Raw genomic sequence first — 14,452 nt, forward strand, 5'->3', positions numbered from 1 at the left:
TGTTTTGATAAATAGAATTGTTTGGGATTGCAAGATTAACTTGGAGAGATGCAAATAGAACCCTGAGGATATAAAGAACCAATAGTTTTAATTACCAAATTAAAACCTTTTAAAGAGGAACTAAGGTGTCTCCTGTAACAATGAACATGAACTTACTCATCTGCAAAATAAGAGACTGAGAAATTTCATGTTTCAACCTAGAAACATATACCTGCTATTCCAGCAAGAACAAAAGGAATAGTGAGTCATGTTCAGAATCATGGATCTAATCTACCACTACGTTTATCTAGAAGTGTGGAATATCCTGTAGATAATAAGTAATTCAGATGCAGTTAACAACAGATTACTATTATGTCTTCAGACTACACAAACAAATAGAAACCAAAATAAGTCTTGTTTTTTACTACCTCTTTATACAAACATTATACTGTAGAACTGAAACACTGATCTGAAAGTGTATCAATGAAGCAAATTGTTAACATTCAGAAAATCCATATGTTTCTCCAAATAGTGAGTTTAACTTCTAAAAGGAATGAGTAGCTTCTCCCCGTACTTTTGAATTTCAAAATTTTCTTATACATTTAAGAAATCCTTTTTACTACCATAATTCAAAAATCTCTCCGAATTACTTGACTTTGTTAGCTGCAGATTTGAAGAGACCTGACACATGGAGAGATTGACAAAACAAAAAAACAAAAAAAAAAAAGAGAGACCTGGTCAAATTGCAGTGCAATACTTAAGAGTCCAATATCTACAGGTGTGTTGTTTGCAACAAGACTGGGATGAGCTAGCACCACAATTTGGAAGACAGCGAAGACAGCACAGCAGCCTTCTCTCTACACTAAATGTTCTAATCACCACCTTGGACTTCCATTGCCCAGTCCCTGAGGCAGTCCAAGTATCCAGGTGCAGCTTTCACCAAACAGAGCCTCTAGAACACATCTCTTGTGACACCTCAGGTTGTCTGATCTACTCTTTTCTGCACATGAGCTCCTGTTCTGACTTACATGGGTGCCCAGGAAGAACAATCTGAATTGGTAACTCAAGGGGGATCACCAATGCCACATTGAACACTGAAGTGGACATTCAGAATTAAATTTGCCTTAATGAATTAAAATAAAATGAATGAGTTTATGAACTGTATAAACATCCACCCAAGGGTTTATGATGTTATAACTAATCTGTTTCATATTTATAGTTTAAATAATTCAAGTTACAATGTATAAACAAGTCCTAGAATAAACAGGACTTAGACCAAGGTTTCTATGAAACTGTTCTTCATCAAGCTATCTATGATTTCCAATTCATAATCTGTGTTTTCCTATTAAACCTCTGTATATAGGGCAGTTCAGTTTCTCTTTCTAGCAACTATTTATTATTCCTCAACATACTAGCCTCAGCATCCCTGGAAAGAGTTCACAAAGTTAATGGTTTTGTCTGGGTGATTGCCATCCATGTTTCAGATCCCCATGGACCTGGAATTCTCAAGTCTGCTGCCAACACCCCATACATCTAACTGTATGTGCCTTTTTAATGCAGCTCATGGACACAGAAATAAAGGGCAACTACCGTGATTAAAAAGATCTCATTAGATTAGACCCACTGGGCTGCATGCTCACACGACCACACCAACCCATTTCCCAATCACAATATGGGTCACATGTCACAGCAGGACTCGCTGGAGGTACTGCCATGCTGGCCTCGGGGATTCCCGCTTCATTTCCCCCCTGCGGGAAACACCGAGCGAGAGCAACACAGTGCTCTAGGAATAAAACTTCCTCAACAGCACTTCTCAGTGAAAGCATCATTGTGAAGACAAATTTCCTCATGGCTTCACGTCACTGTGAAATGTTGTGATTTCCTCCTGTGCCTTTATAAAGGCAGTGAAAACCCAAAGAACAAACGCCAGCGGTCTGAGAGATACTAATTAATATCCACACTTCACATAAAATCTAAAAATAAAATGCGCCTTCAACACATTGTGTTGTTAAATGAAATCATTCTAAAATAACCTGTAAGGATACAGTCTGATGAAGACCCTCCATTCATGAGTCATGGCAATAGAAGCTGAGGATATACAACAACTTTTTATACAAGAATGAATAAGCAATTCGGAATATGCTTATTCCAAACACACATCTTCTCTCCCCACAGCCAGATATTCCATTATTGCTGATTTGTTGCTAAAACACTTAAAACATTTCTAGTGGAGGCTGTTCTCTAATTCATATGCCATGAAGAAGCTTATGCTATGAACAGCATCTATTTTCAATAGTTTCAATTTCTAATGGATTAATTATATTATATTATTTTAACATGAATGCATTGCTGTAGAATTATGTTGCAGCATTACAGTTTGGGTGGCCTCATATAATCATCACACAGCCACTGGAAATGTAATTAGCATAAAAACCAAATAACCTCATTAAACATCTCTTTCCTGTAAGAAGGGACACATTTAGAGGCCTCATTTCACACGTTCCATAACAGCTGGCATGGGGATAAGACAATCCCCAAACACATTTTTCAGCCTAGCTAAGCAAAACCCACTTCTTAAACCCTGGAAATGTTCTGCAGCAGTTCTCAGGAAGACATAGTGACACTGCTCTGTAGTGGAATACATGCTCCCAGGGGAGTGATTGTTTCCTCCATTTTTGAACTAGGAACTTCCAGTTGGCAATTCAAGTTTAAAAATAGACAATTGCTTTCACTGCCTTCCATGTACAAATCAGATCTGCTACTTCCGAACGCATTTCCATTCTTTTAATCTCCTTAAAATGACAAATCTGAAAATGCTGACAATTTAAAATACCAGCAATAGAGACACAAACATCAGCCATCATTTTCCCTTGCTGTTAAGTTTCTCCTGCCACCCTAAGCTTTGGGCTGTTTATCTAATTGTGAGGGTAAAAATGACCATTGGCTTTAAAAATCTCTCTTAATCCTTGGTTCCACAGCAGTAAAAGCAGATATACAAGATAGTTTTGCTCCTTCCATAGAATAGCAATATATGAAATTATTTACAAGTTGTCTACAGTTTTGCATGAATTCTGATACATTTTTCTGGCCAATTCTCAAAAGACATTAAGAAAATGTCAGTGCATATGAAGAGAAGTTATATGTAATCCTAGAATTTTTTTTTCACTATCAAAATTTAGAATACATTAAGTGTGCAGTTTTGGATCAATGCAAAAAATAGAGCTGTGTATGGATTTTAATTTTTATTCAGTCCTTGAATAGAAGCACTGTAATACTTCTACAGACCTAAGATACAAGTATTTTCCTGTCTACCAGGCCATTTTATATATGAAATTCAGGTTTTTAACTCTACTAAATAATATCTAGTTCCAATTCCAAACAGATATGTAAATTTGCATAAAAACTCTTCTAAGAGTCATCTAGGAAGCACTGTAATATAATGATCTTATTTTTTAAATTTTAATTAATGTAAAAATATTTGCCTAATTCAATGTGCATTCAGGAACACCCCAACTTCTGCAAAATGCTGCTTTTCTTCAGACAATAACATCTTGTGCTTCCCTCAAAAAAATCACAACACAGTGAAACATAGCAGCCCTTTCTAACTCTGAAAAGTGGTTATATTGCTGGTTTTGAATAAAAACGTTCTCTTTTTTGCAAGTTTGGACTTTGTTTTACAGCAGTGCCATTTTTCTCTCTTCTTCCAAAATCTTGGAAATGAGCAGTGATTTTTATCAATGCCTTAATGCAATATGAGCAAAAAATACTTCGCTTGGACCAGCATCTGTATCACCTGATTGCTGTTTCACTTCAAAACCTCTGGGGGGGTTTTACATAGAAGTATTAACAGGATTTGTCATGGAGGAGAACAGGAAGGACTCTGAGGTATTTCAGGCTTCAGGTTGGCTTCAGACTCAGCTGCCCTGGAGGGGACACCCTGCTCTTTCTCTGAACACTGACTCAGAATTCAGAATTATATTTCCAAATCATCAGAATATGAGTGTCAGGGAAGAAAAAACATAATTGCTTCTGCTCTTCATATCTAAACCTAGAGACAGTCTGGCTTGAAAGTATAAGAGCAATTGTAACTGAAATATGAATACATTTTTACATAGGATCACAGCAGATACTAAGCAAAATTCAGAAAACAGAATGGGACCATAAAGAGCTTTATAACAGTTATCCTTGTTAGACAATAATCCAAACAAAACCACTCTTTTCAATGAAAACAGAACCTCTGCAGATAGATGTCAATAACCTGGCACTTGGAAAAACCACACCAAGTCTCTCACCCCATAGATCACCTCCCCAAAAGTACAGGCAGGGGTCAGGGCAGGCATGTCTGCAGGCTGTGCTTCTTCTTTATTTCCCCAGGCAAAGGTCTCACCTAAACAGCATGACCAATTTAAAACCATAAGGTCTTTATATGAAAAAACACAAGAGGCAATTACTGGCAAAGCAGAAGGTTTAAGAGAAGCACTGGCAGCATATAATTGAATTTCTCCCAACTGGAATATTCTGGAAAGCAAGGTTCAAAATATTTACCTGTTGTAGTCAGAAATAATCAGCAGTAAGAATCAAGTGATCTGGGTATGGTTTATGAATAACAGTTTCTTTAATTGAACAGCTTTACCACATTTTGTTTGCTTCTTGTTATTCATCAGAAACACTGAAAAATCCTTGCCCGTAAGTGTTGCCAATTTAAGCAATCCCCTCTGCTGACTGGGAGACTTAACTTACATAAACACACTGACATATGATTTTTTTATAGAGTATCTTTTAAAAATTTCTGTTTGGAAAAAAAATCAAAGCACCAAGGCTAAGCAACTGGGAAAAAAAAGATTCAAGCACAAAATTAATATCTGTTTTAAAGCAGATTTTGGGAGTGAGGCAGCTAAAGGTTGGATGAGTCAAGTTTGTTGTGGCTCACTTATTAATGGTTTGAGTGAGACTGAAAGAAAACGGGAGAGCATGTTATGCCCATCCCAAAAAGTAAACTGAAAACATCCATGTGCTGCTTGCTTTTCTGGCATTGTCCACATTATTTGGCTTAAATCTTTAGATCCAGAATGTAGACCTCATCTATTTAACAGAGTAACTGCTAGCAAGAGAAGATTGTCATCTTTCTGTACAGATAACTATTAAAAGGTACTCTATATATAAAAAACAAACCTAGGCAGCAGATCAATCCACAAACCTGCCCTGAATGTCCTTTTCCTCCAAGCCAACTGATGATACTTGGCTCACAATGGTTTGCCTTTAGGCTCTTCTGATATTCTGGTCTACTTCAGCCTTGGTCTTTATTCTTTCCAACTCCCCAGTCCTACACCTTGAGGCAAGCTGTTGAACAACTATCTCAATTTTACCTAAGCCAATGAAGGCTTAAATGAAAGAGGAGCAGATCTTCCCTGTTCTCAGGAAGGTGCCCCAAGCATGAGGCTAGAAAGTCACAGTTGTGTCTTTCTGTGGTCACAGAACAGGACATGGCTCACTAGCTCACTGATGGGCTTTGGGATGGGAACTGTGGCACCAGAGGAACTGATGTGTGATCACTGCCCTGTGGAGGAGTATTGTAAGTATTTCTAGGAAGGGAAACTGGAGCACAAATAAAAGGAGGTTTCAATGAACCTAGGAGGAAAGGCAGTGTTCAAAATATTTCATTTTCTCTCTTTAGCATTACTGGTTGTCTCAGACAACCATCTACTTGGCAACAGAACTGCTGAGCAGCTTTCTTCTGACACAGGTCTTTCTCTGCTCATTGTACAGGCTACCAATGGACCTAACTCAAACATTGCTGAATCCTTTGCTCTTCTACTTACAGCTGAGCTTTCTTTACACCCCTTAATTTCTCACCATTTCCTGCTTTTCTCTTGTCATTCCAACTAGTGTCCTTCAAGTACAAGTTACATGCTTCCTTCTCCTTTTTGTCTGAGCACTGCAATTCAGGAAGTAAGGATGGTGGAGGATAGACACACCAATTCTTTAAAATTTCCAGAAACGGGAAATGACAAAACAAGACATTTTTCTCTACTCAAACTGCTCCAAGCAGCCAAAACACTTATTTTCTGCAAGGTTGCAAACAGTTGGCTTTTGATGAAAGTAGTGATAAAAAACATTCAATAATATTTCAAGTAAGAGCAGAATCTATTTCCCCCCAAGCTTCTTTATTTCAGAAGCAGTTCCTTCTCCAAAACATCTCCAGGAAAATGACATTTCAGCATGTGTCTGCAATAAAACAGCAACACACCCAGGAACATTTTTCAAGTGCACAGCAAGGCGAGCAGAAGATCAAGGTATTAAAAAAAATTACAAAGGTCTAGCAGAGGAGACAGTCAGTTTGCTCTCTTGTTATCTGCTTTGCTGATTCCCAGAGAGCCCACTGTGGCTTTTTAAACCTTGACCAGTCTTCTAGAGCCATCCCAGTTGCATCCAGCCAAGGAAATAGAATAGAAATAGAAAATTCTGTTTGGGAATAGAAAATTCTGTTTCTTCCTGGCTTCTTCTGCTGTAACACTGCTCCTTATCAGCTGTAAGTAACCATCCTCTCAACAGACATTTGGAAGTTTGCCATTTGGAAGTTTGCTTGTTCTCCCAACTTTATAATACTTCTCATTGTGTTGAGGGGGCCTTGGCCCCGCATGGAAATAAAGGTTTCCACACTTCATGTAAAAATCTTAGCTAAGCTTAAAAAACATGCAGCAGACCTTTGACTGTAGCGTGAATAACAGTGTGGCAGAATTTGGTTTCCTCGTCTAACTCCCTGTATATGGAGCTTCAGTGTCCAGAGAGTTTATGTTGCACTGTGGGAGTCTCATCACCCATCAAGGAACTTTCAATAGAATGTTCTGTGATAAAATCGTTTGCAGACCTGACACTGAAAACCACTTTATACCAGTGGGAACTTCACTTTTGTCCAGAATTACTGTGAGAATTAACTTGCTTCTGTTCCTGCTGTGGTACACTGGTGCCCCTCACAGAGGGTAATCTCCCTGTTTTTCTGAGATTATGCCCAGCCAAAGCCCATCTTTCATTCACAGTGCACTTTTTTTACACCTCCTTAGCACAGCACCTTCCAGCAGAAAAGGTAGATCAGATCAAACCCAATGGCTTATCTGGTGCTCCCCTCTGCAAACAGATCATCCTGTCTGTGATCTTTCTCACCTGCTCTGGCTGCTTTAGGAAATACCTAATGATGATCTCAAAGATAAACCAGCTGGGAGGCAAAGGCTTGAGATGGCTGAATGAAACCCGTGACTCTTGCCTTTGTTACCAAGTCAGCACCAAGGCAATGTTAGACTTTGGACCCATCTGCAATGTCACCACAGGGATACCAAAACCAACATAATCTATAAACATATAGACTCTACAAAACATGAACGTCCTTTTGACCTGCTTGTCAGAAACAATACAATAACAAAGATGGAGGATGGGGGACTTATTATGCTCAAATACCACAATTTGAGTATTGATGTGCTGAGAGGAGTCATACATAATAACTGTAACGTTGAGGTCCTCCATCAATCAAATTACGGGCTGTCTCACCTTACGCAATTACCAGGTGTCAGAAAATAACTTTTCCTATTACCTAAAAGGTTTTTTTGCACATTGACTGCTGAACTGCATTTTAAAACATTCATCTCTGAATAAATAAGCAGAGCTTTTAGTCTGATAAAGATAGGGATACAAAGTGTTAGCACTTGGAAATACCAAGAAAAAGGCAAGCTTTCAACCTTATATATTAGGCTGACTCTCTTTTTCTTCCTGTCCTCTCCCAAAGAAGAGTCTCCCATTAATTTCAGAGGAAATTTCATCAGATTAGGCCACGTGTTTTGACCCTTACTGCTTTTGACATTAAAAATAATTGAATTTATTGTTGCAGCAAATAAGGGTCTAATAAAATACTTGTATTTGTATCTGTTTTTTTCATAAATACTGATGCTCTATGCAGGTGGAAAAGCTTGGGTGCATGCCGGTAGGACACTAATGGGAATATTTTTTTTTTTTCCAAGTGTCACATTTATCAGTGCACTAGAAGAAAATAAGCCTGTATTATGAAGTTTCATGCTGGCTCTCATTATGCCATCTCACAAGCTTGTCCTTTGATTTATTATAAAGATTAAATATATTTTCTCAGTGAGATCAGCGGTACTAGACAAGAGGTCATAGAAACGCTGGCAGAAAAATGCTAGTTTTCCACATGTCAGATTTTTTGTACTACACATCCAAGTTTCAACCACTGCTTCTTAATTGCTGGGGGAGGTCTTGTAGAATGCTGGTGGATTGCTGTTCCCCAGGGCTGGGGATGATGGAAACTGTGAGGTCCCAGCTCTTGCACAGTCCAGAAGTAAATATCTATCCCTGCCTTCTACAGGGTGCTCAGCAAATTTGACATCTGTGACAATTTTACTGCAGTTAGTAGCAGGGGAGCTGACAAGAATACCAATTTTCCAGAGCAGCTGCAGGATACTGGTAACTTACTAGAAACAAAAATTTTTCTAAAAAAAGGGAAAGGTTTTGGATTCAACTGAGATCAAACCCAGTACTGTGACTGAGAAATGCTCCCAGAGACCCAGCTTTTAAATTGTTTTTTCAGACACTGAATTCACTCTCACTAGGGTAGAAGATATGCTGGCATATCTGGTAAAACCTCCTGTTCCTCTGAGAAAATACATGTCTTCAGTCTGGTTTTAATCACTGTGTACTTTCCAAATATTTTGGTAATGGGGCAAATCTAAGCAATACTGCTTGTAATGCCCAGCATGGACTATGGAGCCATATTCCATCCATCTTCAAACCAGTCAGTCTAACCACAGCAGTATGCAGTTCAGCCTCATCAGCTGGAGCTGCAGAAACCATAAAAATCAACAGTAGGCAAGCTTTGGCAACACATGGTACCTCCTGAACAGTCATGGTTATTCTCCTTGCTGTAACTAACGAAGCCAGCATGCTGAAAGTAGATTCAAAGCAGTTGTCACCACAAGGTCCACATGTTACTCTAAGAGCTACATAGTTTTCATGGAAATCCTGCTCCACTATGCTATGGTTATGACTGATGCAGAACATGAAAGACAAGTCTTTTGTTTTGCAGAAAGATGTCACTTTTGGTGACAATAGCTTCTCAGCTGTCAAGTCAAAAAATATGATCATCACTCAGAGTGATATAGCCATCTATTCCAGTTCATTAAATTTTGGCTGACGAATCAGAAAGCAGCCTGAACAGCACACAGTAAAGACCTCATTCAGGTACAAACCCTGAGAACACTTACTCTGCATTTAAACTCATTCAAGAATTCACACTTAATTAATTAAGATGTCTCACCCCATTGTGGGCCACTTTCAGGAGTACAGGATTTAGGGTGCCACAGATACACCCAAGTAGTGCCTAAAAGCTTCCACTGTGCAATACACAGGGCAGAAAAGCAACTGGATTGCAACTCAAACCTCTTCTGGCACTTAAAGGAGCAAGATTCTCACTGCTTTCTTTATAGTTCCAGTAAGAAAAATAAGAAATTTGGAGAAACTCCATCTTTTCTCACAGATAATCCAGGCTAAAGACTGGCAGAACTACATGTAGTAATTATTGGCCATCATGAAAGAACAAAGAAAAGAAACCTTCTAAATAGATTGCGAAGCTTCCACCACATCCATCAGTGCCTGGATCTGGGACTCTTGCTCAGACCAATTTACTTTATAAACTCACAATTTTTTCAGTTGTCCATATTAATAGAAAAGGGTCTTGGACTAGAACTAGTGTGAGAAAGCAAAGGAGGGGTGTGGCAGGAACTGACATCCAGTTTTCTCAAAAAAACAAGGGACACATCATTCCTGCCCAATGGAATGAATAATTATTCCTGGTTATGCAAGTTACTCAACACAATACCATCTTACTTATAATGTATTTTCCTCACTCCTTTAATAGCGCTCAAAGGAGATGTGGCTAAATCGACCACTAGCATTATCTTTTCATACTGCTTTTTCCTTTATTCAAAATCTGCTGAATCAATATTCAAAGATTTCTTCTGGGTTAGGCTTTAGCTCTAGTAGCAGAACCTGAAAATACAGCTTTGGTGAGCTACTGCTTTAATTGTAGTGCACCTAATGTGTTGCTTTCAGTTTTTTAAAGAAAAGCTTGGTAATAAAGTTAAAGATCTCCTCTTAGAATCTGATGAATCTCTCCAAGCCAAACTTCAAGAGTTGAAATACATATAAACTGAGGCCATATAACAAATCTTCAGCATTGATGAGTAAAAAATTCCAGATTAATAAACTGACCCAAGTGTGACTGTTACCTGCTGAAGTGTGCTTAAATTTTTCACTCTTCTTCTTCCTCCATTTCCATGGCTTAAAAAGTCTCCCGAGAGTGGCAAATTTGCTTCTTCTTCTGATTGGAGGTGTATGAGTCCCAGGTACTAGAGAATCTGAACGCATTGCAGCCAGTCTTTCCACCTCTTCAGCTGTGATTTCAGCAAGAAAAAGAGAAAAAGAAAAGGAAGGTGGGAAGTGAAATAAATGCCTTAATAAGTTTTCAGAAAACCACACAAATGGCCAAATTTTTTCATGGACACAGAGAAAAGTAACAAAGGGAAAGAGTTCTAGTCCTTTTTATTTTAACATTCTTTTCTTTTGTTCTAGTGAAATCGTTAATCTACTGTAAAGAACAGTAGTAACAACAAGTTTCAACAGGAACATGGGTTATTATAAAAGTTATGACTTTTAACAAATTGCTCTACATCACTCTAGGCAGCCAGCAGTTCAGCCATCAGCCATTCCTGGAGAGGTGTGACAGAGACTGGGGAACAGAAAGCTCAAAAAAAGTATGCAATATAATTTAAAATAAATATTACAAGTTTTGTTTGCTTGTTTGTTTTTTTTTTTAATTGCAATGGAAAGAGACATTCCCTTTAATATTTATTAAGAACAAGGACCCTGATAAATAATGACCCTTTGGTACCATTACTGTGTCCATTAAATTTGCGTGGGTTACAAAGAGGGGCTACATTAGGAGCTTCTTAGTGAGAGAGAGGGTGCTAAAAAATAGGATCATAGAATTGTTTAGAATGAAAAGATCTCCAAGATCAGGTCCAGCCATTAACCCAGCACTGCCAAGTCCACCCCTAAACCACATCCCCAAGTGCCAGATCTACACATCTTTTAAATCCTTCCAAAGATGGTGACTGCACACTTCCCTGGCAGCCTGTTCCAATGTTTACAACCCTTTCCATCAATAAATTTGCCCTAATATACAATCTAAAAGCTCCCTGGTGCTACTTGAGGACATTTCCTCTAGCGCTACTACTGGTTACCTGGGAGAAGAGGCAGATGGCCACCTGGCTATACCCTCCTTTTAGGTAGTTCTAGAGAACAATAACGTTCCCTTTGAGCCTCCTTTTCTCCAAGCTGCCTCAGATATTCATGATAAGACCTGTGCTCCAGAATCAGCCCTTCTCCAGCACCCCAGTTTCTTTCTTGTAGTGAGGGGCCCAAGTCTAGTCCCATTTTTCTGCCCACTCACTGCCCTCCAATTCTTATGCTTAACTTCTAATATCCAAACTTTTAATTTTGGATTTTAATACATTCCCCAGTTAGGGCTGAATTCTCTTGAAGAGGATAGAGCTTCTGTTCTTAAAATTCCAGTTATTTGCAACCTTTACCCAGTAATACATCATGATAGTCTAGATATTGGAAAAAAAAAACAAAAAAGGAGAAGAATTTAAATTACCCTTCCTACCTGATGAGAACAAGAGAAGTCTGGGGATGGTCATTTGACACAGTTATAGTGCATGGTCCCCCCATCTCATATTTGCAAGGCAAAATTGATGCTGATAGTTTTGGTAAATAACATGTCTGTTATTAGAGGCACAGAGAGAGGAAAGCCAGGACCACAGAGAAAACACCAAGAGAGGAAGGTACCAGCAACAAGAGAGGCTGTCTCTGTGCCACAGCTGCCAGGGATGCAAGAGGGTCTCCCTGCCTTGGGCTGAAGCCTGCAGCTCTCTCCCTAAAAAAAGCATCTGCATTGTTCAGTGAGCATACAAGCAGGGGTTTTGTGTGTGGTTTGTTGTTGGGCTTTGAGGGGTTTTTTTGGTGGTTTATTTTTTTTTAATTGTTGTCGGTGTTTGCTTTCCTTTTTTTTTTTTTAAGGGATACCATTTCCCAGACTTGTGTTGTAATGTGACACGGCCACTAAATGTTTTCAGTGGTTTGCACACACAGTCTGGATCCATAAAGACAGGATGCAGATTGTCACCTCTCCTCCTCTGAAGACAACAGCCCAGTGTTTCTATTCACTTCTAATATTTTAAATATTAACCTCAGGCATGAGCATGGGCTCAGGAACCTCAGCAAGAACACTGCTTTGAAGGGATGAACACGCCCACTCCACACTGACAGAATCACCAGAGATTTTGGCTGACAAATTCTTACGTATCTCAATGGAAATTTTTTCAAGGCTTTAAGTGAGCCAAATTTAGGTTGGTTTTCATGGGAACAGCCAGAGACGCATTTCTAACACAAAGGAGGTTTCATTATCAGAACTCCAGCTGAACTACTATTTGAGTCTCTCAGGTTTTTGTAAGAAGGCTGGTTATTTTGTTATTGTTCTTTTGTTTGTTTTGAATGTCAATATACAACATAAACCCTTTTCCTGTAAAATATCAGTGCCAGATACAGCTGCCTGTAACTTTCCGAAGAAGAAAAAGCTAGCCAGCAAGATAGAGTAAGATAGAGTGATAGATGTTTCAGTAGAAGTGGTTAAAAACTGTTATTCTTTGGGGTAATGGAGAGAAAGATAGACATTTCTGAGAACATCTCTTTTCAATTTAAAGCAGAGGGAATAAAAGATAATCTGGCCAAAGCATTTCATTATGTTCCAGCTCTTTGTGCCTGACTGCCTGGAGAAATACCTTCTTATCCAAAGAACCCATTACAAGGCTCTGTCCTGTACAGGGGCTGGGACATGCTGCATCAAAGCTGGAAATTGCCTGGTTATGCTGAATAAACCATGTGGGTAAAAAGAAGAGGAAATCAGAAATTTCCTTATACTTTCTGATTTCACTGGAACCTGCTAGCTGTCAAAGACCAGCACAGGGTACAGACCACTACCCTCCATATGCAGATCCAAAGGAACCACTCCTTTTCCCCTTCCTCCATTTTGAGATGCCTCTAGTTCAAGCACATAAGACCCACTGTGTTCCACTGCTGTGATTTTTTAAGAGATGCTGCTAAAAGTAATGGGCTGGTATTGTCTTTGCTGCCTTATTTGGAGGATACAGGAAGTGGTCCATTGAGCAAACTAGGAATGACATGCTACTGCTGCTGCTGAATTAGGGTTCCTGCTAATAAACCTACAGCTGAAACATATTAAAATTCCTCTTGCTGCTCACCCGCTCTCCCTTTCACCATCACTGAGACAAGATCTCTTCTATCCCAGGTGCCTTGTTATGAAATCTCAGCTCAACAACTTCTCTTTGCTAGCTGGTCCTTACTGGTATTGCTGAGGCCATTTCCTGGAGAACTGACACCCCTTAAAGACACTTTTACAACATACACACAACTCTGTCTCACACCAGTGGCACTCTCACTGCCCCTGGGGAAGCTTTTCCCACTCGGGGTAAATGAGTATGGATTTACAGTCAGGCAAAACTAACATTGGAGTAAAAAAGAATTTACCCAGAGGGTGGGTTCACTGAAAGCCAAACACACTGTCAAAACCATTTCCATATTTTGACTGCTCTTCTTGGAATTTCAGTACTGTCTCACACACAAATCTATGGCCTCAGAGTCCTGCAATGGCTGGCATCAGTCATGAAAGTGTCCCTTCTCCTTCGTCCTCTCCAAACACACACACAGTTCCAAGCTAATGGAAGTAACAGCTCTTTTTCCCTCTCATTCGCATTTCTCAGAAGGACAAGATTTTTTTCATGAGAAATGGTCTCAAGAGCACTGCTAATTCAAAGCACAATAATCACTGGCTAGGAATAAACCACATTAGCATAAAGCCATGACAGTTTTAATACAGCAAGAATAAAAGCAGACTACGATGCAAGAAGAAATGCCAGAACTCTGAGCTCTTCTCAGCTGCTGCATCTTTTGCTCAAGTTGGCCGGATTTCTCTGCCTTTTTGGCTCATAATAACTATTGACTGGCTGTGGGCTGCGACACCCACTGCTGACAGCAGGCTCCGTAGGCTGATTTCACACCTTTGCTGTTCCCAAAAAAGCTGGTACTTGCAGGAATGGAAAGTAACCCAGACCTTGCATTCTTTTTTTCTATTTTTTATTTTTTGCCTTCAAAGAGGAAAGCAGACCCAGCAGTCCCAGCCTGATCAGTCTGCTGAACTGGGAGAGGGAACTGCTGTGTGCATTAGTACCTGTAGTCACACTGCTGAGATCTCATCTTCATGCAGGTGTCACAAATGTGATGTTTACGGGTTACAGGTGCTGCTGATACTCAGTGCTTTTGGGAACTTTTTATG

The 14,452-nt window shown here is 39.4% G+C and overlaps 1 protein-coding gene across 1 annotated transcript in view; it reads right to left on the reverse strand.

Annotated features, from left to right (window-relative positions):
* PHACTR1 (phosphatase and actin regulator 1) overlaps positions 1-14,452 on the reverse strand; it is a 293,040-nt gene that overhangs the window by 104,850 nt on the left and 173,738 nt on the right. Inside the window, exon 4 of the mRNA XM_062498877.1 lies at positions 10,269-10,433. Within this exon, the coding sequence (XP_062354861.1) occupies positions 10,269-10,433 (165 nt within the window). The remainder of the gene's footprint in view (positions 1-10,268; positions 10,434-14,452) is intronic.

The sequence above is a fragment of the Cinclus cinclus genome, chromosome 1 (assembly GCF_963662255.1).
Source record: "Cinclus cinclus chromosome 1, bCinCin1.1, whole genome shotgun sequence".
NCBI lineage: Eukaryota > Metazoa > Chordata > Aves > Passeriformes > Cinclidae > Cinclus > Cinclus cinclus.